Source organism: Acartia tonsa, chromosome 12 (assembly GCF_053477335.1).
Source record: "Acartia tonsa isolate MP-2025a chromosome 12, ASM5347733v1, whole genome shotgun sequence".
NCBI lineage: Eukaryota > Metazoa > Arthropoda > Copepoda > Calanoida > Acartiidae > Acartia > Acartia tonsa.
The window spans coordinates 23,318,275-23,342,657 of NC_137271.1; the positions used below are offsets into that span (position 1 = coordinate 23,318,275).

Consider the following 24,383-nt stretch of genomic DNA (forward strand, 5'->3'; position numbering starts at 1 on the left):
TAAGTGATAAGACAAAAGCAAAGACAATGAGACAATGTATACCTCTAATTATTATATAGAAAATGTAGAATTATGTAGAATTATTGGTGGAAAAATTTGGATACTACTCCTAGTTTGTACATCCCAATCAAAATACATTTGTCAGTAATATAATTTACAGTCCAATGGCCCCTCCCTCCCTGACTTACATTAAGTTTATCTTACATCAGAATAAGCAAAACATTTAAGTCAAAACAATGAAATATGTAGTTTCCAAAATATATGGCTTGAAAACGGTATACCATAAGCTTATTTTTCAATAATGGATACGCCCCTAGAGGCCTCTAAGGGCACTTTAGGGAATATAAGATCTCGCCGAAATAGTTATAAACCTTCCCTGGACCTATTACAAGCTTGGCTGTAAAGGAGAACCTTATCGGTCCAGTGGTTAGCGGTATTTTAGTCTATAGACATCCTATTTCAATAAATAATTATATCCATCGCATTATGGTTCTATTTAATATCTGTTAACCCTTTCATTATTCTTCTTATTATACTTTGTTACATTGTAAGCTAGCCCAAAAATATAAAAAACCTTTATATAGGTATTGGCGACTTATCATCTTTTATGTTAGGTTTTGATGTTTTTAGATTTCCCGCAGTGTTTACCCAAAAACCTTTTAACCGATATGGTTCTTCTTTACAGTAAATCTTTACATGTCCAGGGAGGTTTTTAAAAAAAATTAGGGAGGGAACAAGAACTTCCCCCAAGATAAATTTCAAATGTAAAAACCACCTCCACAAAAATTTAAAATTAGAGGGTTAACTGTTTCCTCTTTCCCACAAGTACCTCTAGAGACCTCTAGGGGCGTATCCGCTAGTAATTAAACTAGAGGATAATTGGGGGGTAGGTGTTCCAAAACCTATTTGTGAGATTTTGCCCTGATAATTTTATCTAACTTTTCGTTTGATCCATTTATTTTAGCCTTCCAAAACTTTTCTAATGGCTATTACAGAGTTTTATCAATTTTCTGGCTAAAATTTTCATTCAATAATATTGAAAAAGGTTTAGTTGAAGTACATTTTTATGAACTTTACCTGGGAGGAAGGGGACTTAGGACTGTAAATTACACTGGTACCCAAAGTTTTATTACAACCATGTTATTATTAATTAGCTCAAAAACTTTGGGAAATTTAATTGAATTTGGATTAGTTATTTTCAAACTTGTTGTGTCCCAAAGTTTTAAACGTTATTCCTAATTATATATACATTGGTATATTTAGCTGATCATCATTGGGTATGTACATCAATTCATTGCCATAACCCTTTATATCTCTGACTTGATAAGGGGCTCTGCTTTTAAAATTATATTCAAAACTAATTTAAAGCTAATTGGATGGAAAGTTTAAATCACTTTTTCCAAATCAATAACCATTTTTTTACTTCGCCTAAATAACGGAGCAATGGACAATGGACGATAAATTGATATACATTATACACTCCCTAATGATGAAAAACAAAGTTACCTCTTCTTTAGATAAAAATCATTAGTTGGAAAGTTTAGATAATCCAATTTAATAAAAGTATCCAAATTTTTTGAGGCAACGTGGTTAAGAAACTTTTGGTACCAGTGTAACTTATGATCCACTGTCCCTTCCCTCCCTGTTAACCATATAGCTCTTCTACAATTCATCTGAACTATTTATTTATCATCCATTAACATCCCTTATTTATTTAGGCCAAAGCTCAAGAAGAAGTAGAGAAAGAGCAGTACAGAAAGTTCCTCGAACAGTTCACCACAGAAAACTTTCTCAAGAAGGTAAACGGTGCATTCCATAAAAGTAACTTGTTGAACTCTAAACCTTCCGGTCCCCCTTGATACTATTGAAATAGATTTAATTTTCAAACATAGACTGAACCAATAAATAAACAAATTACCCCTCGCCTCTTTCCTATTCAGAAAATAATGGGATGCTTTCTTGCTCAACAAGGCACTTGGAGGCAAATGTCGGATGTTATCCCATTTCACATCAAATCTATATGATATATTGAAACTGTCTAAATTAGTCTAACGGTTCCTAACTGTTACAGGAATCACCATTCAAAGTTTGAAATGATAATTCTAACATGCCTAAAGTAACGGAATGAGCAATTGCTAAGTTCTGATGGACGACTGATCCTAACTATAGAAAAACTTTGATTTTATCAATTTTCACGTTTCAGATTCCCAACGTAGATCCACAAGGAAATGAGATTCCCAAATGGAAACGAGAAATGATGGCCAAAAAAGCTGCTGAAAAGGCTAAAGGTAATGATCATGCTTAATTTATCTATCTATACAATCTGTTTATTTAAACATCTATCTACAAATATATCAAGCAAACTTAACCTCTAAAAATGTGTCTTTCTATAATTACATTGGACCTTTAATTCAATCATAGTTATTTCTCGCATCGTATTATAAACAGGTTTCTGAGGATATAGAATGCACAATTATAAGATTAAAACCATTTTTTTAGCCCCGAGGTGCCGAGGGCACGGTCTAAAAAGCTGGTTTGTGCTCGTGTGGAGGTGAACCGGTTCTTATCCAACGGATTCGAATGGAAAGTGGAATGTATTCTCGTAAAATTTATGGTCCCATGGACCTTTAAAACGGTTGTCTCCAGAATGGTTGTTTATCTATTTATCTCATAACGCGCGATCGTTTGTCTACATGTAGCGCATCCGGGCAGGTTATGGGTTCGAATCTCGACTCAGCACCACGTCTTAACTAAGACGATAAAATGGTTTTTACTGCTACTATGCCTGATACTCAACATTAATAGTTAGAGTATAGGAAAATGCCTTGGCTCAAAATATGCGCGTTACCATGGCGTTGAAGTGTCATGGGCCGCAGCCTCGCTCGCATTAGGTATTTGATTGTTAGGTAATTCTATATCTATCTAATCTATCTATATTCTCTCTAGCTGACGTCATGGAAGAAAGGTCTCGACTGAAAGAGATGTGGAGACAGGCAACTATACCTGTCTATCCATCCAACTATCTATCTATCTATCTATTTATCTATCTACAATTTATCTATCTACCTATATATCTATCTATCCTACTATCTGTATATCTATAGATGCGAAGACAGGCAACTAAACATGCCTGTATATCTTCCTATCCAACTATCTATTTAACTATCTATTTAGCTGACGCCATGGAGGAAAGGTCTCGGCTGGAAGAGATGCGCCGACAGGCAACTATACCTGCCTGGAAAAGACAGCTCATTGAGAAACGCGGCGAGGATGCTAAAAAGTAAGTTGATACTAACCTGGGAAGGAAAGGACATTGGACTGTAAATTATATCTGTATTCAGTACCCAAAGTTTTATGAATTAATTATCTGATTAAAAACACTGGGTACTTTTATTAAATGTTAATTGATTATTTTGATGTAATTTATTGTCCATTGTCTTATCCCTTAATATCCCTGCTAATGAAAAACAAAAAAAATATATTTCTTGTATATCACTCATATAAAAAAAAACACAAAACCTAAATATTTGTATTTTGCACCCAAATAAGTATACAATTCAGCATCATTTTGACGTAAAAAAGCACGACTTATATGTATATTAAAATTAATTAGTCTTTGCATGCTGATATTAAAAGGTGGTGGTTATATCTATTTCAGATGATTGCTTTGTGATAAATATGTAATCCGGATAACTATCTGGATTCAATGTTGGGGCCCTTTTGCTTTCTACTCTTTGGTAGCTAATTGGTTTTGTTGATATTCTAGACGCTATTGGATGACCCAATTCATAGTTATTTAACCCCTTCCACCTCTATTGTTTTACTTAAATGTGCTATGTTAAGTCAAAATCAGCTATCATTGTCATTAAAAATCATTAATTTCAGTTAATTTTATCATAGATTAAAGTTGTTTTTTAGTTAAGTAGTAATTTAATAATACTTTGAATATTATTAGTCTGTCTGTCTGTCCGTAAGTTTTTCAGTCTGTAACGCTATGGGGAAATATGACTCACTAGTCTGGTACTTCAGATTGTCTGATTAATTTAATAACCACTGAACATCTGCTTTATAACTCTCTTGGTTCATTTGTCTAAATTTTTGGGGCTTCTTTATTTAAGGATGATGTCATCCTTGTTTTACTTTTATTAACCATTTAAGCAAATATATTATTCTTTCTTGTTTTAATTATATACTATTTTTAATAATTTCTTATCATACTTGAAAATACAGATTTTTTTCAAAAGTTACACTTAACCAAGTATAAAGTACAGTGGAAAAATAGTTATTTATCGCATCGTATTATAGACAGCTTTCCACTGATATTGAAAAGAAAAATTATTAAGATATTGAAAGATTAAAACTAAATATTTGTTGTACCTGAAGGAAAGAAGGCCCGGCCTAACAAAACTAGGTATTAATTTTTTATGTCTTTTTTAGTATTCGTGTAAAATTGTCTGTGATACGATGCTATACATGATTTCCCATAATGGCTGATAACCTGTTCTAATCCAGCGGATATTAGTCGGTTTCCAAACCACTAAATTTCTACATTTCAAATAATGCCCATATGAGGAAACTTATCTTGTAAAATATGCACTATAATAATTTGGGGGAGGGCTAAATTATTTTCCATTGTATTATCTCTTAATTTAAATTTCAAGGATGTAATACGAAGGTCATAATAAATTTTAAATTGTTAAAAAGATAAAATTATAAATTCCTTCATAAAATATTAGATAATAGATATACCAAAATTAAAAGGAGTCGAATTATTTTACTTTTTGGTCGCTAGGTATCTTATGGGATAATACAATAAATGATAAATTGATGCTATGCATCCCTAATGTTGATAAACAAAATTACCCTTTTTATTAAATTTCACATTACAATCGGATATTAGGGGCTCTTAAAAGGGGAAGGGAAGTCAATCCACCATTAAATTTTAGAAAAAATAGGGCTATTGTGAGGGTGCTGGTAACCTCCCCAAAGATAGTTATAAACCTTCCCAGGACCTATAATAACTAACACTGCACTGTAAAGGAGAACTCGGTTTAACTATTTGCAAGATTCTTTAGAACACACAGACAGACAGACAAACACGCATCCTATAACTTTTATATAAGAATATTTTCAGCACAGCTGAAAGCTTTTTATTATATAGAAATGTAATAATTATTCTTTTTTGGTCATTTATGTTTTCTATAATTAATGTGTCAACTGCATGAGTACATGGTGTTTTATCATTAACGCTAATTTATTAAACTATAACTTTCACGAAAAGGTTGTGCAATCGAAAGGCTGCAATAGTTGAAATCAGAGCTGAAAATCCTACAGACCAACAGCCGTTCTAATACTTTTTATGCTAGATATTGAATAGCAGATTCTTAAAATGACATTTTTAATTTGATTGCTTAGGATATTTTCTACATTGTATGAACATAAAAAAGAGAAAGAGAGAGAGAGAGATAAGATAAGGTGGTGTTAATACAGTACAGACAGTAGTACATATTAGCACGATTTTAATAAAGAAAACATATACAAGTTCTTTTTATGGTTTACCTGAACCTGGATAGCCTTTAGAACATACAAACAACAAAGTCTTATTTTATTGCAACTAACAAGGTGTTTTTTTGATGTACCTGAACTTGGATAACCTCAAGAGGACATGTACAACACATGGTCTTATTTTGGTGAACCTGAACCTTGATAACCTCTAGAGGACAGGTACACTACAAGGTTCTATTTTAGTGTACCTAAACCTGGATAACCTCTAGAGGACAGGTACACTACAAGGTCTTATTTTAATGTACTTAAACCTGGATAACCTCTAGAGGACAGGTACACCACAATAAGGTCTTATTTTGGTGTACCTGAACCTGGATAACATCTAGGAGTCAGGTACTCCAGAAGATCTTTTTTAAGTGTACCTGAACCTATCTCTAGAGGACATGTACACCAGAAGGTCTTTTTTTAGCTGCCCCTGAACCCAGATAGGGGTAGAAACAATGCAAGGTCTTATTTTGGTTGAACCTATTTCAATATGTTTTATGGTCTAGTTAATTTTACCTAAATTTGACCATTAATTTCACGCATCTGACCTACTAAAAAAAAATATCATTGTAATTTTCAGATAATTTAGAGTTTTTGTTAAAACTCTAGATAAGGCATTTTAGCTAAACATAATTTTTAATCATTTATTAGTTATCAATTATTAAGTTATTGCAATTCTTTTTATATTTTTCTGTATTTGATACTTTTTTGTGGGAATATTTTTCTAGTATGGCTTCCAAACCGATTAATATCCGCTGGATTAGAATTTGTTCTAAGCCATACTGAAAAACCATGTAAACCATCGAATTACAGACAATTTTCCACGAAAATTAAATAAAAATCAGAAAATTAATACCTGTTATAATATTTAAATTTTTCCTTAAATATCCGCAGAAAGCTGTCTATAATACGATGCGATAAATAATTATTCAAACATAGCCACAAATCTGAATTGAGTTGTGATTAGTTTTATTATTACGTTCGATTATAACTTCGTGAATTTATAAAATCGTAATTGGTTGTTTGAAAAAATATTATCTTCCAACGGGGTAATTTTGATTATCAACATAAGAAAAAAAATAAGTCTTAAATACGTATTTCTAAGTATTAATTTATAAACAAGGATGACAACATCCATAAAAGCGAAGCACTGAAACGGTATTACAAACGGACATTAACACTTGTATTGTGTCAGAACTGAATAATCATAATATAAATGTATAAGGGTCAAAGCAAAATTGTTGAAAAAAACTGCTTGATTCAGGATAATATTTATGGACATACTTACATTTTTAGGGCTTGATTATAGAGTTGCTTCGTTTATTACATTATACTTTGTTGTCCTAGGAATCAATATACCAAAAATCTGATTAATCAGATGATTATTTCACACAAAAATTTGTTGTTAAAAAAGTAAAAAAAATCAACATGTTTAAAATGGACGTACGGACATTTTGGTAATGAATATAGAGTTGCTACGCTATCTAAATTGTACCTAACTACTAAAGGAATCACCATGCAAAATTTGAAATCGATAGGACAATTCTAATATGCATAAATTAATGAAAAAAGCTATCCGTTACGGACGGACGGACGGACCGACCCTAATTATAGAAAAGCTTCGCTTTTAAAAATCAACTAGATAATCATATTAAATTTAAGGGAAGGTTCTATTTTTAAAAAGCGAGTCTTCTATATTAGGGTCGGTCCGTACGTCCGTCCGAGACGGATAGCTTTTTTCGTTTATTTAGGCATGTTGGAAGTGTCATATCGATTTTAGACTTTGCATGGTGATTCCTGTAGTAGTTAGGTACGACTTAGAAAGCGTAGCAACTCTATAATCATTACCAGAATGTCCGTCCGTCCATTTTTATTTTTTACTTTGTTTAGCAACAAATTTTTATGTTATCTAATTGTCCGATTGTTCTGATTTTCGGTATACTGATTCCTGGGACAACAAAGTACAATATCATAAGCAAAGCAACTCTATAATCAAGTCCTAGAAATGTAGGTTTGTCCATAAACATTATCATGTATCAAGAAGTTTTTTCCACAAATTCACTCACAATTTTGCTTTATTTTTGCTAATTTATATTCTGATTATTCAGTTATGTGTTAATGTCCGTTTGTCCTATCGTTTCAGAGCTTCGCTTTCTTGGATGTTGTCATCCTTGTAATGTTATACTTTTTAAATATATATAAAAAAAATAATAAAATTTAGATTTTATAAAATTAAAAGCATTGAATTTCAGCCAATATTTGTTTAGTTTTACATGATTTAAAGTTATTGCATCGTATTATAGACAACTTTTCGTGGATAGTAAAATGAATAAATATAAGATTTATTTAAATTTAGTTAGCCCTGAGGGGCTGAAGGCCCGGTCCAAATAAACTGGTATTGATTTAAAGTTTTTGTTTATTCATGGAAAATTGTGTTCAATACGATACTAGACATAATTTTTCAGTATGGCCAATAACCGGTTCTAATCCACCGGATATTAATCGCTTTCGAAGACATACTGGAAAATGAATTAATAAAATTGCTCTTTTTTACACCGAAGCTACTTAATCATTTACTTTGTGTGAGTCCGTCTGTCCGTCCGTAGGGAAATGTAATTTTCAGCTGTTCATCCAGTGTACATACTTGTTCCGTCAGTCTGTCGGTCATTCTACAAAAAAGATTTCGTGGTTATTTTTCCCTTTCACAAATTTTAGCAATAATCTGGCATTTAAACTAATCTTGGAATAACAAATATGTGTTTCTAGAGCTGTAAAGGTGAAAAAGGAGAGAGAAAAGGAACGCAAGAAAAAGCTAATTTGCAAACTCTAAAAAAAAGTAAGAAAACGTGTGTTTTTTTAGAGTGTGCTTTTAAAACTGAGTTAAAAAATATATTACAATTTATCCCATTTTTTAAGGGATTTTGTTTTCTGAATAATGATTATTTATATTCTAACTGCTATTTTGTGTTTTTTACTAATTCAATGATTTATTTTATATAACTAACTTTCATAGAAATAAAAATTTATTAAAATTAACTTTTTAAGTTAAAGATAGATCTATAAAACTATATTTTAAAGTAAGAAAAGATATACTAATAAAAATGGTGTTATATGAAAGTCTGAAGAAATAAATTGGAGTTTTGAATAGGCTAGCCGGTGCAGAATTGTCCACCTGACCCTTCATCTACGATAATCTAGGGAAACCAAGGACAACTATGTCCATAAAAAGTACAGCAATAGCAAATGATCGATATACAAGGATGACAACTTCCATAAGTAGCACAAAAAATAATGGAAGTACATACGTATAAAGTGAGTTATAAAGCAGGGGTTCAGTTGTGATAAAACGAAAGCAAGTATATAATCTTCACCAAGAATTAGAGCGGTCTATCATAAATAGAAGCCGAGGAAATCACATAGGTTACGGACAGACTGACTGATGGAAAGAGAAAGTGAATTATAAATTAGCTTCTCTACTGAAAATAGTTACACAAGGATCTAAAGGGATAAGACAATGGCCAAGAAATCGTTATTTTAAAACTTTTGAGACCATAGAAATAAACAGCCCAATGTCTCCTCCCTTCCTGGATTTTACAACATACATACATACTAAAAGTAATGTATATCCTAGTAATAATTTCTTATCTTATATTTTAAGAATTCATAAATATAAAAAAATGGCTGATAAACTTAAAGGCAATTTAGCTAATATAATTAGGTAATATTTTATTTTTTTTGTAAAGTAGCGAAGCTACTCTACAACTAGCAAATGTTGGTACGTTCGTAAGTTAAGCAATCCCCTGTAATGCCCTTTCTGTTAATTAGTTTGCAATAAAACATTATATAATACGTAATCATTGGTTTTTTGCAATACTTGCCGAATAAAGTAAAAAATGAGCCATACAGACGACCCGACTAAAGAATAGATTAAGCTAATTAAAGTAATAAAAATATGACTTATTGCTTAACATATATGTTCTAATCTTTAGAGGTATTTTACACATACACTTTAATTTCAAAATAGATTAGCAATACGTTGTAGCACTTCTTTGTTATGTAATATAAAAATGTTTGACTAAATTCTTAAATTTGTCAGTGGATAAATTAATATCTCCCCATGTCCCCTTCCTTCCAAACTCATTTTATGTCTAGAGGGCGGGACTTGAACATTAACACCGTCATTACCGGCAAAAATTTCAACCAAAAACACAAATGGGGGTTATAAAAGCCCTCCTACCCTGGACTTTCTGGAGACTTCCCCCAACAAAAAAAGTCTTCTTTTGGGTTATGTTGGGTTAAAAGATATTATCCGACACATTTATAAAAGTAAAAGAAAAAAAGAGCAAGGGTTAAAAATGTCTATTAGCAAAATTAAGAATTTTACCAAATATTGTTAAGTATTATTTCTTTGAGTGTAATATGATACAAATATAATAATGTTTTTGATAATCAACCAAGAATAAACTTCTTCATAGCAATATTTAAAAGATAAATATAGTATGTTGAAATGTAAAAGGAACATGGTATTGCAAAATATATATGCAAAAAATAGCCAAAGTATTATAACCACGGTTATTCGTTGGATCATAAGTTTTGGATACTTTGATTGATTGGTTGAATGGCCGATAAATTTATTTAAACTCCCAAAATTTGGCATTGCTAATTTGGAACCAACCAATCGAAATCAATAAAAGTAGGTTTTTGTAGTCAACAAATAAGATAAAAATGTTAAAATACTTTGGAACTTGTGTGATTTACAGTTCAATATCCCCTCCCTCATTTAATGCGTTATACTTTGCCAGACAGACAGACAAACATAGACAATAGAGTTGCTACGTTTGATACACAAATGTATAATTCCAGCCAGTTGCAAAGGATACTAGTAGAGTTGCTAGACAGAAATACATACATAGACAATGGAGTTACTACGCTTGATAAACAATTGTATAATTCCAGCCAGTCGCAAAGGATAACAGTATAGTTGCCAGATAGACCGACAAACAAAGACAATAGAGTTGCTACTCTAGATACATAATTGTATAATTCCAGCCAGTCGCAAAGGATAACAGTATAGTTGCCAGATAGACCGACAAACAAAGACAATAGAGTTGCTACGCTTGATACACAATTGTATAATTCCAGCCAGTTGCAAAGGATAACAGTTGAGCTGGAGAAATCAGGAGATCTAGAGGCAACAGAAGTCAAGGAATTAATAAATAACTATTCAGATTAACAAGGATGACAACATCCATAAGAAGCTATCAGAAATTATGGATAAACAAACAAAGTAAATTAAATGTATAGGGGTCATAAAAAACGAAAAAGAATATTAGATTATTAAACAATAAAAAAATAAATTAATTAATTAATCAGTCTTTTGTAGCATGACCAACAGACTAACGGACAAAATAATCAATTCATAAATTATTTTTAAAGGGTTTTAATGTAGCAGTTTGCTACATTTAATGGGTGATCTTTAGTATGAAATATCTTCACACAAAAATAGTATCTTAAATACTGGTTGAAAATGGGAAATTGTCTCTGTTACAGATGGACGTACAGATTAATTGACCAATTTTTAGCAACATTGACAGCTTTCCACAAATATTAAAATAAATATAATAAGATTAAAACCATCATGTTAGCCCAATGGGGCAAAAAGCCTAGGCTACCAAAACTTGTATTAATCTTATGATTTATATTTTATTATTCGAGAAAAATTGTCTGTAATACAATGCTATATATATTTTTTCATTATGGTTAATCATGCAAATATTAATCGGTTTCAAAGCCATACTGGAGATATTGTACTGATAATAATTACAGCAAAAAATTACATATTTTGTCGTAATAATGATCTATCTATAGTTATCTATAAACATTGCTAGGATATTACAGACAAATTAAATCAAGTCAATCTAATTGATGTGGTTCAACAGGTTATAAATGTTAAATATGATATATTTTACCATATATTATGCTAGCGGCATCGACCCTAGTATCTAGGGGCGCTGTATTCAAAGGGGCAGGCGCTAGAAAAATAGCTTTAAAAAATCTCAAGACTTCAATCTGAAATGAAATAGCCTATAACCATTGTACCTATGTAGCTTACCTAAAATAGAGAACCCAATCTGTTTAGTAGTTATTAAGGTCTTAAGCTTAATACACAAATAAACCTTACTAGATACTACTAATACAATAGCTTTATTACTATACTTAAAATAATATAGATATATATATGTAATTATTATCTTATCTTTTCCTTTTTTTCTTAAATTTCTTACCTAATAATCATATACATAAAAGACAGACAGACTTTTGAACACATCTCCAGTAACAAATCAATAATAAAAAAGGCTACAGCTGAAAACAGCACTAATGGAGTACTAGAGATACCAAAAACAGAGGAAGTTTCTGTCAGTGAACTCCAGAAAAAGTTTAATGTTAGGTACTTTTATCTTTTTATTTCACTAGTTACTTCACCACTAGCTCCTAGGGAAGAGGTGAAATGGAGGTCAGGAAAATAGACTAAAGCCACCCCAGGGCATTTATAAGGCTTTTCTATAAAAGTACACGCCATTCGAAACCTCAGTTTCTGAGATCTAAATACAAACATTTAACCTTACTACTGTATATTATAGGATTTATTCAATATTCAGAGTTTTATAAGATTTAAAGCAATTTAATATCATTCAAATGTCTAAAAGTTTAATTTTAATATACTAATATTTTTCATGATAGATTAGGAATTACTAACTCAGTTAAAAGTTTTAGTGGGTTGTTGGATTATGTTAGGTTTAATCTCTTAATGTACTAGATTATGTTGTAATCCAGTTTTGATTATAGAAATGTAAGAGCTGAGGTACCCGAACACAAATTGGGGACCAATATATTTGATAAAATCATGGCTATCCGCAAGGCACAAGAAGCTTGGAAAACTAAAGGCATTTTTAACACCAAACAGCTTAACATAACATGGATAAGTTTGTCTAATATTAGCCAAGCAAAAAACAAGAAATGCGTTAATGTTTAAGGTTTTTTTGCACATATACACAATTAAAGTAAAAAAAAATAGATTTAGTTTGAAGCATAAATTTTTTGCAATTTACAGAGAAGTAAAAATGCAAAGGGGATGCGTTTTTCCTAATATTTAGTTTAAGAGTGTGTTCAACCCACTCCCTCTTCTGAACGCCACTGATATGTTTGAAAAAGAGCTTATTAGAATTATAGAAATGTATTTGCACTTCCAATTCTTAAATGCATAAGTGATGTATATCTTTACTACTCATTTTATTGCAACTTTAACCTAATACCTGCTTATTGGCAATAAAAATTACGTTTAAAAATCACCTACTTTATGATTTTGCTTTGTTGTAAAAAAAAATGATATAAGGAACTGAAAATACAACAAATGCAAATGAGGAAATTCTTAGTGCTTTAAAAGCTAACCCTAATGCTGATGATAATGATGATCAGGACACTTCTGTTGAGGTACTCATTAAAAAAAATAGTTGTAGTATTGAATATTCTTATCAAATTATAAAAAAAAAAAATTAAATTTGAATCTTAGGAGTTGACAATTCAAGAATCAGTTGAAACTCAAAGGCAAGTCTTACAGCTTTTTTAATGATGCCAAAGATGTTTTCTATATTTAATAAAAAAGTGATGATTATGTTTGTGAAATCTTTTCTTAATTTCCATCACAAATAAATTTTAAAGATATTTATTTGTGAAGTTCTCTTGAACACACTTCCACATTAGAAATTCAATTTTAAGCTTCCTTGATTCCAAGATTTTCTTCTCAAGAGGTTTACATATTTATTGGTTGGAAACACATGTTCCACAGAGGAGATGTTAAAATGTATTCAGTTTATTAGAGTTGCTGAATTTCTATTTATTTCAATTTTAATTTCTTGATAATTTTACATATGCATAACCAATTTAAAATTTTTATCACCTTCTTCTGGGAAAGCTTTAGATTACTACTTTTAGATTGTTTTTATAGAAAAAAAGTTTTTGATTTAAGCAAAACGTGAAATAGTTTGGTTTAGCTGTTCTAATAAACTGCAAATAATTGAACAACCTTACTATTCTAGCATTTAAATAAATTCAAATATTTGCATTTACAATTTGTAATACAAAACTAATTTAAACACTTACAATTCAAATATAAAATTTGAAAGTATTATATACTTAAATTATCATTTTTAGCATTAACAGCAGCAAGCCAGAAGACCCACAAGTAGATTTATCAATGCTCACAGAAAAACAAGAAAAGGCTATTGAAGGCATCCTTGAAAAACTAAAGTATATTTGTTATGTCTTTTCTTATTAATATTCAATTGTATTCATATTTTTATCATGCAATAGATCTAACTTAATCATAATTTAGAGTTAAAAGAAGTATGGCCTCCTCTGAAACAACTACTTATGGTGAAAGCTATAACATTAGTGTTAAAGAAAGGAAAATATCTTATTATAACTATTTACTTAATTCACTAATTTATGATTTTTTGGCTAATTTATGAATTATTTATATATTAGCTTAAGAAGTATTTTTTTCTTGCTTTATTAGCTTCCTAAAAGTTTTTAGCAGAGAAAGATTAATCAAATAGGGATACAAAAGACAGTGCATCCTCCCATATACATAAATAAAATAGAGGGACATAAAATATATTTGTATAGTTATATAAGATTTCAATTAGGAGGTACAATTTTGGACATTCTGATGAAGCGTTTAAGGTATCATTTTAAATATAAAAAAAAGTTGTGAAAATTTACTTGTATTGCAGTATAATAAATAAATTAGAAATATTGATCAATAGGCATCTAGAAAAACTTCTGTAGCCAAAGCAGATTCAGTTGGGGAAGAAATTGAAAATATATCTGATTCTGGCTCTGTAATAATGAGAGAAAAGGTGAAAATATTTTAAGCAGTTTTCATATCAAAATAGGACAATAGGAATTATAAAAAAGCATTGTTTATTAAATTGCATTCAAAAAGTCTAATTAGTTCAAAATAGAATTTTTTGTTAAAGAATAATATAATTTTTAAAACATTATATTCTTTTTATTCAGTTAATTAAAGTAAATTTAAAATTAGGAATGCAATATAGAAAGCAAACCTGGTATGGTTGTGATCGAAAAGGGGTATGTTGAAAGATCACCACCTCCACCCCCAGCTGAAAGACCTACCTTTGTTAACATAAAACCTAAGGTATTTTTAATGAACATGATGAAATAATATATAAGCTCTAATAATTAGGCTAAATTAATCACTCCTTATGGTTTTTATAACTTTGTTATGTTTAAAACAAAATTGAAAAGATTATTTACATAAATCCTAAAGCTTTGTTACAAATGCACAAAATCAAATTAATACTTTTAATGTGTGTTTTATTGATATAAAGAATTGATTTGAAGCCTTTACCAGTCTTACAAACATACTTCATTATTATAAGAATAAAAGATTTCTATTTAAATTAGACATTGGGAAGAACAACAATAAGTATGAACAGTCTAGATAGACCTAAAGAAGATATATTTTCATATCAGGTTTGAAAAATTAGATTAATAATTTTAAACACAGTTGACATTGAGAGATTTTGGTTTTGTAATATGATTCTTCAAAGATGAAATTGTACAATTTAAAAAGCAACTTTGTGTAAAGTAATATTTTAAATTTAATTTTGTAAATCTACTGTATTTAAATTTTAAAAATGCACTAATCTAAATTCAAATACTTTTGAAACAATTCCAAATATAAGACTAGAATAGGTATATCCATAACAAGTAAAGGCATGACAAAGACGAACCCCAATCTGTCCTACTCTGAGAAAGACGATTTCAGTGACGTCATATACATTTCGGGAAAGAAAAAGGGAAGGGGGAAAGAAAATATCTTTAAAAGAGATGGGAGAAAAGGGAAGAGATTTTCTTCCCCCCTTCCCTAAACATATATGACGTCACTGGAATCGTCTTTCTCAAAGTAGGACAGATTTGGTTTTGTCCATGACAAACCACAATATAACAATATCCTGATATTGAATAAGTTAAAAATAAAATAAGGTTTATATTGGACTCAGAATTTAAAAAAATGTGATAGTTCAAAAGAAAAATGAAAATGAGTTTGATCTAAGAACAAACTCTTTTATTTAGTAGAGTAACAACAATTCTCATAAATTTAAATCTAAAATATAAATATAGTTTGTAATATGAAGGCTAAACAATTCTTTTCCACCAATTTTATTTTTCCCCAGGGAACTCCAATTTCAGAGAATTCTCCCATCAAAACTGAATTGGAGACAATTCTCTCAGCTCAAGTACAGAGAACTTCAAGAGAGGTTAAATCACATTAATCTAAATTCAGTAGATTTTATTTTTATTAGCTTCTAACAGTGTGGGGCTACTCTATAATTAGTTTCAGTCCATCAACAATCATAGATTAACTTAAAACCTTAATGACAATAAAAACTTCACGGAAATTCTGAATTCTTATTAGTGCCTGAATTACCAACCCTTCATTCTCTATTCTGAAGCAGTGACGTTTATAAAAAAAAATTTCCCTGATTAAATTTATTTATTCTAACTTTATTCTAACAAGATTATCATTATTTTCAGTATGATTCTCTACCTCGTCAACCCATTGGTTTGGACATAAGGCAAATTTTTATTCTTAATCTTAAATTATTTAAAATCTAATGAAATATTTATTAGGAAATAATATTATTTAAATGCTTAATTATAGTGAATCTGACATTATTGAAGATTCCTCTGAAACTAAGGGTAAAAATTGATTATTTTATTTTACTAAAAATAGTGAACAATTTTAAATGCCTTCATGAAAAATGTTGCTCATTAGCATAGCCACTGTATGATTAGACTTACAAATTATTTCTTTAACAATGAAATATAGTAAAACAGAAATATTGAATTGCTTTCTTGTTATTCTTGAATACTACATTTATTGATTATCTCATAAGATAAGTGAAAGGAAAATAAACTTCTTATAAATCAAATTACTGAATATATTTTTATAAGTGGTGCAGCTACTCTTAAATAATTATTTTAATTATAGCTAGTTCCAAAGCCAATAGCTCAAGCAGTTCTACTTCTAGCTCTGAAGACGGTTAGATATTGTTTTAAATGTTCTGATTATCTTCTAATTTTTTTAAAAATTTAATTTCATTTAATTATTTGTATCATCAGCTGTACCTCTTAATGATAATAAAACTCATTTTGATACATGTTAAATTAAAATATAAGGCTCATATTTTGATATTAGTAACACTTTAAAATAAATAAACCAATCCCTTGTGAGAGTATCCTCAAATCATAAATGTATTACAACTAGGTGAGCATGAAATTGACAATAGCTCAGCAACAGTTGATGACAGCGAGGCCTCTGCTCCTCCTATGGATGATAGTCCTGCAGCTCCTGAAATACCTGTGGAGCAACCACCAGTGCCAGCTCCTAGGAAATCAAAGTAATGTACCTCAGTTATTCGGGTATATTGAAGGATAAGACAAGGATGATAAACTTTTCTACATCCCCAATTATTATATACAAACGTATCCCCTTTTAGTAGCTTAAAATTGAAGGGTGACAAGCTTGAACACTGCTAGTTTAAATCAATTAACTTGTTTGAAAAATTTGGTTACCATTGTAATTTACGAACTAGTGTCCCCTCCCTCCCTGTTTTAAGGATAGGACAATAGATATCAGGTGTAAGGTTTATAGATTATTTTCATATTTAAAATATATTTAACTTAACACTTTTTTAAGTTAGGGTTTAAGAGAGTAAAGAGGTTAGTAAAAGTAGAAAATAAATCTAAATTGCCTATATTTTAACGAACAGAAAAGTTGATAGCAAAATTATTTTTGATAATGATATGTGTAAATTCTTTTTATTAGGACTGAGTTCAAACAAGTATCAAGAAATTCAACAGGCATTTATTAGTATATCAATGAAAAGAAAATGATGCAATCTTATTTTTTCTTTTCTTTTTTGCAGAATATATTTTGAAAAATACAACAGGAAAATCTATATTTATTGGAAAATAATATAAAACTTGGCTTCCTAAGCAGAGAGAAAGTGATTTTTTATTCAAGAAATTTACACATCATTGTCGGGTAGGTGATAGGTTCAAATTATGGGCCAAACAATGCATCATAACTAAAGATGTTAAAAATTGTTCTTACTACCGCTCTGTCAGAGAAGGAAGAATGCCTTGGCCCTAAAACTTGCCCAACTTATTACCATGCCAGTTAGGATATCTAGACAAAGGTTATGAAATAAAAGGTTGGTTTTCTAAAGGGAGTTTTAGTATATGTTCGCCAGGTTATGACTTACCCATCCTCACAATTGATCAACAAGGAGTTATTGATCATTTTGAAACATAATTTTGGTAATCTTTAAGATTTAGGGACTAAGTCAATAATTATTAATTTTTAAAAGCTTGTAACATATCCTTCTATCCCTTGCTATAGCAACTAAATTGTACTTTCAATATAGCCAGTAAACTGTAAACATTATATAAAAGTACAAGGATATTTTTATGTGTCTCCACGTGTGTCCCTCGAGGAATAATCTACCCCCAGAATAAAATTATATGTTAATGTACGACTTCATTCATCCTCTTTCCTTAAAGTGCTCCTTGAGGCCTCCAGGTGTGTAGCCGCTAGGATACAGTAACAGTTATAAACTGAAACTTTTCTTGAAATCTTTGCTATAATCATTACCTATCCTGTTTTATAAAAACACTTGTAAGAGGAAGTATGCTGATCCAATGGATATATAATACGTGGATATTATGAGAGATTATTGAATAACCTACTTAAAATGTTTCTCCCAGTTGGCTAAAATGACAATATCCCCCCCTCCCCCCCCCCAGGTCATATGACTTGACCAGATCCCATTCCCTGACCATAAAGGAAAATATTGACCAATATCTGAGGACAGTATCCACATATACTATATCCATTGCAGGATCCTCACAGTTTCATTGATATGCAAATGACCAATTAGGAAGTTCACTCTTCACCATCAGAGATTATAGAGAGAGGGATCATAATAATAAACTTTGGTAAAGGTATGATACTGGAAAAAAATAGAGAGAAAGAGAAATAGATAAAGAGAGATAGAGAGAAAGATAGAGAGAGAGATAGAGGGGGAGAGAGAGAGGGAATGAGAGGGATAGAGAGAGCGAGAGAGGGAGATTGGAGCGAGAGAGAGAGAGAGAGAGAGAGAGAGAGAGAGAGAGAGAGAGAGAGAGAGAGAGAGAGAGAGAGAGAGAGAGAGAGAGAGAGAGAGAGAGAGAATGGGGGAGAAAGAGAAAGAGAGAGAGAGAGAGAGAATGATAGAGAGAGAGATGGAGTGGTATTAATACTTTACTTTATAAGATTTAGAAAATTAATAAACAATAAAAAATATTTATTATAATTTTAGGTAATCGGAAAAAAATGGATGTATGGATTTAAATAAATATGTTTTTTATTTGCATGTCTGCATGATTTTGATTTCATAAATATATTCTAATATCTTATAAATGTAATGTACTTTATTTGTGCATGGTTTATTTTGTGGATTTTTAGTTTTTTTCTAATTAATCATATTGTATATTTGGACTAATAAATTAGATTGATTTTATACTAATATTTTTTTTAGAAATTATAAATATCAATATGTTAAATATATCAGGGATCTAAAGGGATAAAACAATGGCTCATAAATTGATGTATATCTCAAATAATGATACACAAATTTACCCCCTTAATTAACCAACCAAATTCAATAAAAGCCCCAAAATTGTTGAGAATAAGAAACGTTATTATAAAACTGTGGGGACTAGTGTAATAAACAAGGACGTTAATGTCGACCAGTGGCATGCAGAGGGTTTTACCACGGGCCAAACCGAAAATTTTCACACACCTTCTACGATTTTTTTTCACTTTCTGAACCAATGTCGAGGCGGTGTAATTAGACAACAAGAGGGGTGTAATTATATTGTTAGTTTGAAAAAATATACCACCCTTCGTATTTAACATACTCAAAAGTAAATTTATTTTAAGTTCAGAAAATTCCCCTCCACCCCCCCCCCCCCCCCCACTTGGCTGTTGTTATAAGATAGTATATAAGGGGGTGTATTCTCTTATGCAGGTTGAGATTGTCAATTCATCTATAACAACGATTTTTTTAAATGTCTTCTTTAGAATGTTTAGTTTTTCTCGCTTGAGCTAATAATAAATTAGGATCCAACAAAAAATGATTTAGGCTGTATTTTCAATGTATTAGGAGGTTTCATAAAAAAATTAACTATCTTTGAATATGTAGGTCTAACCCTAAATTTAATATTAGTTGTCTGTAATAAGATTCTATACATGATTTTTTTTAAATATTGCTATGAAGCGGTTCTAAACCAGCGCGCGGATAAAAATCGTTTTCGAACCGTACTGGAAAAAAGACTTACTTTATAAAGCTTCTTGAAAATTTGTGAACTATATTTTTTCTGTTTTTAGGAACTACGTGATCCCGTCCCGCCTGAACGAGAATCAAATACACAGCCAGCACAACAACCATCTCTCCGGCTTCACCGCCATCCAGGAGCTCGCTGAGCTGGATGAGAGCCTGGAGGCTGCCGCCGCCGACCTGCCCGACTCACGAAACAGCAGCCGCAATAATTCGCCGGATAATGACTATTATAGCGGAGGACATGAGGGTAACGGGAGCGAGGCCGCGCATAGCAGCGCAGATTTCTATGAGATGGAGGCGTACAACACCGGCCATATTCAGGGAGAGAAAAGGGAGGGCGGAGCCATGGTCCCCATATTGCCCTGGAAGGGAGTGCGGAAAAATTCAACCGCCTCCTCGAAAGTGACTCTTAGTGATTAAACAGTTGCTGTTATATAAAATAAATTAGGTATATCTCCCAAACAGACATATCTATCTACAACCTAAATATACCTAATGTGTCTTTGAACATATATTTTTTGTAAGATAACGCCAATATATTTATAAATACTCAAAAGTGTAATAGTTAGTTACCGCATCGTATTATAGACAGCTTTCAGCTGATATTAAAATAAAAATCATAATAACATTTAATTTTATGATTGTACATTTTTATATTCGTAGGAAACTGGATGTAATACGATGATGTACATAATTTTTCAGTATGGCTGAGAACAGGTTCTATTCCACAGGATAACAATCGGTTTGGAAGCAATACTGGAAAAAAGTATAAATATAGTGCTTGTTAAAAGACATTGCTATTTAAAGCATAATTGTTTTTAAATAACATTGAAATTGAATTATCAATTTTAAGCAAATTTTAAAAATTTGTAGTCTCTGATTTGAAATTTTGTTTTTCTGAATGAAAAATATTGAAGTTTTTACATAAGATGTGAATTTTAAATTGAAATGTTTTCCCCATGTTCATATATTATTGAATTTTACATTAGTTTTATGCATATTTACACTTTTTTGCAAAATATTTTTTTTAAATGTGTAAAATCTGTATTAATTCAAGGGGCATTATGTTTCATTATTTTAGGCCCTACTTTTGATTTTATTGAAAAAAAGCACAAATCGCCCTAAATGTTAAATATTTTGAAAATAAACACAGTAAAATCAAAGTGAAAAGGTTTTTCTGAAGAAAACTTTTTTGCCCCAAATGAAATAGAATTTGTAAATATATTAAAATAAAGTGCAATCATTTGAAAATACATTATTAGAATAGTTTTAATTTTGTCTCAAAAATATGATTAAAAAATCACAATTAGTGACTTTTTGGCGTGTATTATATAATATTTTATATTATAGTTCGTTTTAATAACTAAATTGTAAAAAGATAGAAAAAAAATATTTATTTATTTCTAGTTTTGCTCTGTGATTTGAATATAAGGTTTATAAATATGTTAAAAAATATATCATTTTATAGTAATTTGTAAATTTTTGAAGTGCAGCTACTATCATGATCTAAAGGGATAAGACAATGATAAACTGATGTACATCCCCAATGAAATACACATGATTATCCCTTCTGTAGATTACAATAGTTGGTTGAAACCTTGGAAAGTAAACTTAATAGACCAACCCATCAAAATCCATTAAAAAGTCCCCAAAGAGGTTAAGCCAACGAAAAAGAAAACGTTATTGTAAAATTTTGGGGACTAATGTAATAAACAGACCATTGTCCCCTCTCTCTCATTTTATAACCTAATTGACTATTAAAATTTTTTCTTGTGTAGTTTTTTGGAATTTGCGCCTGATTATCATGTACTATGATAAAGTGAAACTTGTGGTTGGATAAAATAACCAAACCCCCCATCCGTCCCCATTACCCTTCCCTCCTACTGAATGAACGAATGGACCAATTAATGATGTCCATGTTATAAGGCTAAATTGACGTCAATTTTTAATATTCCTAATATGTCACATTTATTGGTCAATTCGTTCATCTAGTAGTAAGCCAGATGGAGGTATCTCTTTATTAGAGTACGTGAAAATATGTTTTGAGCTTTATTTTTAATTTAAGTAGTTTGGACTGAGATAAAGCACTTGATACACTTAACCTAAGAATAAATTTTGACGATAAATTGATAGCCCCAATAATGATAAAAAATAGCAATTAGTTAGTGGTTGAAACTTTGGACCAATAAACCAACAATCAAAATTCAATTAAATTCCCCAAGGAAATTATGACAACGAATAAGAAAACGTCATTAAAAACCTTTGGAACTTGTGTAATAAATAGTATAAGAAGGAAGGTGTTGGGGGATGTATTCACCCCCCTGGCAAATTAATGGGAAGAGTAGATGGTTACACCCCCTAAACCTTTTTATACATAAACACCTTGATGCACATAAAATATCCGATCACTAAAAGACGCTTGTTTGACTATTGATTATGTTGAGTTGATTATGTAGGGGGGTGTCTAATTCAGAGCTGGATCTTTAAATCATTTAGAAGTGAGCCAAGCCAGATCTGCCTCGAAGTGAGCCACAGCTACTGATAAAAAAAAAACATTGATCTTTTTTTATTATTTACGGCTCGGTGTGGCATCTTTCGTACATAACATGTGCATAATTTATTTAATTGATAATTATAAAAATGTTTTCACAATAGTTTTGCGATAAAATATCAAAATTAATTGAAAAAAAATATTAAATACCGATCACTTCCCGGATCGACTAACAAAAATCCTATTATTGCAGCTCACAACTCTATACCCCCCCCCGCCCCCCCTCCCTTGATTTTACTTTACAGGGGATATGAAGTTTTTCATGTGCGCTTCGCACGGTAATTCCCCGTGTATGCCACTTATTTTCATATTATTAGTAATCTAAACCAGTTTTCTATGCTATGACGTCAAACTATTATTTATACAATTTGATAGTGATATATATGATACTAGCGGCTTCGCCCCTAGCCTCTAGGGGCTTTGCCCCACGAGGTTTTATCACCCAGTTTTTCGTATTTTAGATTTTAAAAAAATTGGAGGGGGGGATAATTTTTTTTTTTTTTTGGGGGGGGGGGTGTAATCGACCCCACAATTTCAATTTTAGTTTTAAAAAGAAATTTTTTTTTTTATTTTGGGGGGGGGGTATTTTTCATTTTTGGGGGGTTGGGGGTGTCCCACCCCCCAAGAAAATAGTTATAAACCTTCTTGGGACCTATGAGAAGCTACCCTGTAAAGGAGAACCCAATCGGTTCAGCAGTTAGCGAGATCCTTCGCTACAAACAAACAGACAGACATCGTTCTACTTTGTATTATAGATGTATAGTATACATTTTTTTCCCCAGATTTTTCAATTTACCGTAAGTTAAAAAGTAAGATAATGGCATAGTGTGTTGTAAAAAAAACTATAGGTTACTAGCGGTTTCGTCCCTAGCATCTTTGCCCCAAGAAGTAATTAAAATAAAAAAATCAGATACCTAAAAAAATAGATAACTGGGGAATTAAATTTGTGAGAGATTTTGTTTTTTTTGGGGGGATGGGAGTTTGGGCTGTCCCACCTACCAATAAAATAGCTTAAAACTACCACAGGACCAGTAGATATATTCCCTGAAGAGTAGGATCCAATCGGTTAAGTGGTTACTGAGATCTTAAGCTTCAGGTGGACTGGACATCATTCTACCTTGTAATATAGCTGGACTGTTTATTACACTGATCCTTAAAGTCTCATATTGACATTTTCTTATTCGTAAGCTTAACAACTTTTGAAACTTTTATTGGTTTGTTTATTAAGCTGAGCGTTCAAACGTTTCATCAACTAACTGTAATCTACAGAAGGGATAATTTTGTATAGAATCTTTTGGGATCAACATCAATTTATCGGGCATTGTCATATCCCTTTTGATTCCTGAATCTCCCTACAAACAATTTTGAGAACAAAAAACACATTGTAGACAGGACAAGGGGGGAAGTAAGCTTTAAAGAACACATTTTGCATTTAAAGATTAAAGCCTTGTGCTTTTCTTCCTTTCTTCATAAAAAAAACGTGTGTACGCGTTCAAACGTAATTTTTGACCGCATACAATGAGACTGTACATCACTAGAATTTACATGAGATAAAATCCTCGGCCTAAAAAAATACTAGATTGATAGGGGTTTAGGCATTTACAGCCTTTCCGAAGGTTGGATTTATTGAAAACACAAAATTTTTCCCTTGAGAATTGTACCTTTATTACAAATATATTTATTACTAGCGGCTTCGCCCCTAGCCTCTAGGGGCTTTGCCCCAAAAAGTTTAATCAAACCAATTTTTCGTATTTTAGATTTAAAAGAAAAATTTAAAAAAAATTGAATTTTTTTTTTTTTTTTGGGGGGGG

General features: G+C 31.0%; 2 protein-coding genes across 5 annotated transcripts in view; both read left to right on the plus strand.

Moving 5' to 3' along the window:
- The window catches only part of LOC145333966 (uncharacterized), a 79,575-nt gene extending 58,083 nt beyond the window's left edge, over positions 1-21,492 (plus strand). For 2 of the 3 annotated variants that reach the window (XM_080179227.1, XM_080179228.1), the window contains 4 exons: positions 1,719-1,799; positions 2,204-2,288; positions 3,175-3,280; positions 20,069-21,492. In XM_080179227.1, coding sequence (XP_080035353.1) covers positions 1,719-1,799; positions 2,204-2,288; positions 3,175-3,280; positions 20,069-20,441 — 645 coding nt within the window. In that variant the 3' untranslated portion in view covers positions 20,442-21,492. Of the gene's footprint in view, positions 1-1,718; positions 1,800-2,203; positions 2,289-3,174; positions 3,281-8,316; positions 8,387-20,068 lie in introns of all 3 variants that reach the window. The other variant, XM_080179229.1, reaches the window with a different exon arrangement.
- Positions 9,213-19,199, plus strand: LOC145333968 (uncharacterized). 2 transcript variants are annotated; one of them, XM_080179230.1, is made up of 21 exons: positions 9,213-9,268; positions 10,693-10,754; positions 11,437-11,489; positions 11,907-11,998; positions 12,397-12,494; positions 12,944-13,041; positions 13,121-13,155; positions 13,762-13,857; positions 13,943-14,012; positions 14,254-14,292; positions 14,376-14,468; positions 14,654-14,767; positions 15,037-15,105; positions 15,810-15,893; positions 16,171-16,211; positions 16,298-16,335; positions 16,628-16,678; positions 16,904-17,036; positions 17,465-17,499; positions 18,579-18,642; positions 18,999-19,199. In XM_080179230.1, exons 1-20 carry the CDS (start codon positions 9,228-9,230, stop codon positions 18,638-18,640), a joined length of 1,404 nt encoding a protein of 467 aa, XP_080035356.1. In that variant the 5' UTR covers positions 9,213-9,227; the 3' UTR covers positions 18,641-18,642; positions 18,999-19,199. The 2 variants fall into 2 exon arrangements, with proteins under 2 accessions (XP_080035356.1, XP_080035357.1); XM_080179231.1 differs by having other exon boundaries at positions 18,579-18,636.
- Positions 21,493-24,383: the final 2,891 nt, after the last annotated feature.

Bases quoted from the DNA above. Each gene is read 5' to 3' on its own strand.
- LOC145333968 (XM_080179230.1), top strand. From the start codon at position 9,228: ATGGCTGATAAACTTAAAGGCAATTTAGCTAATATAATTAG. The intron at 13,858-13,942 runs GTATATTTGTTA...ATCATAATTTAG, and splicing joins GGCATCCTTGAAAAACTAAA to AGTTAAAAGAAGTATGGCCT. The intron at 17,037-17,464 runs GTAATGTACCTC...TCTTTTTATTAG, and splicing joins CCAGCTCCTAGGAAATCAAA to GACTGAGTTCAAACAAGTAT.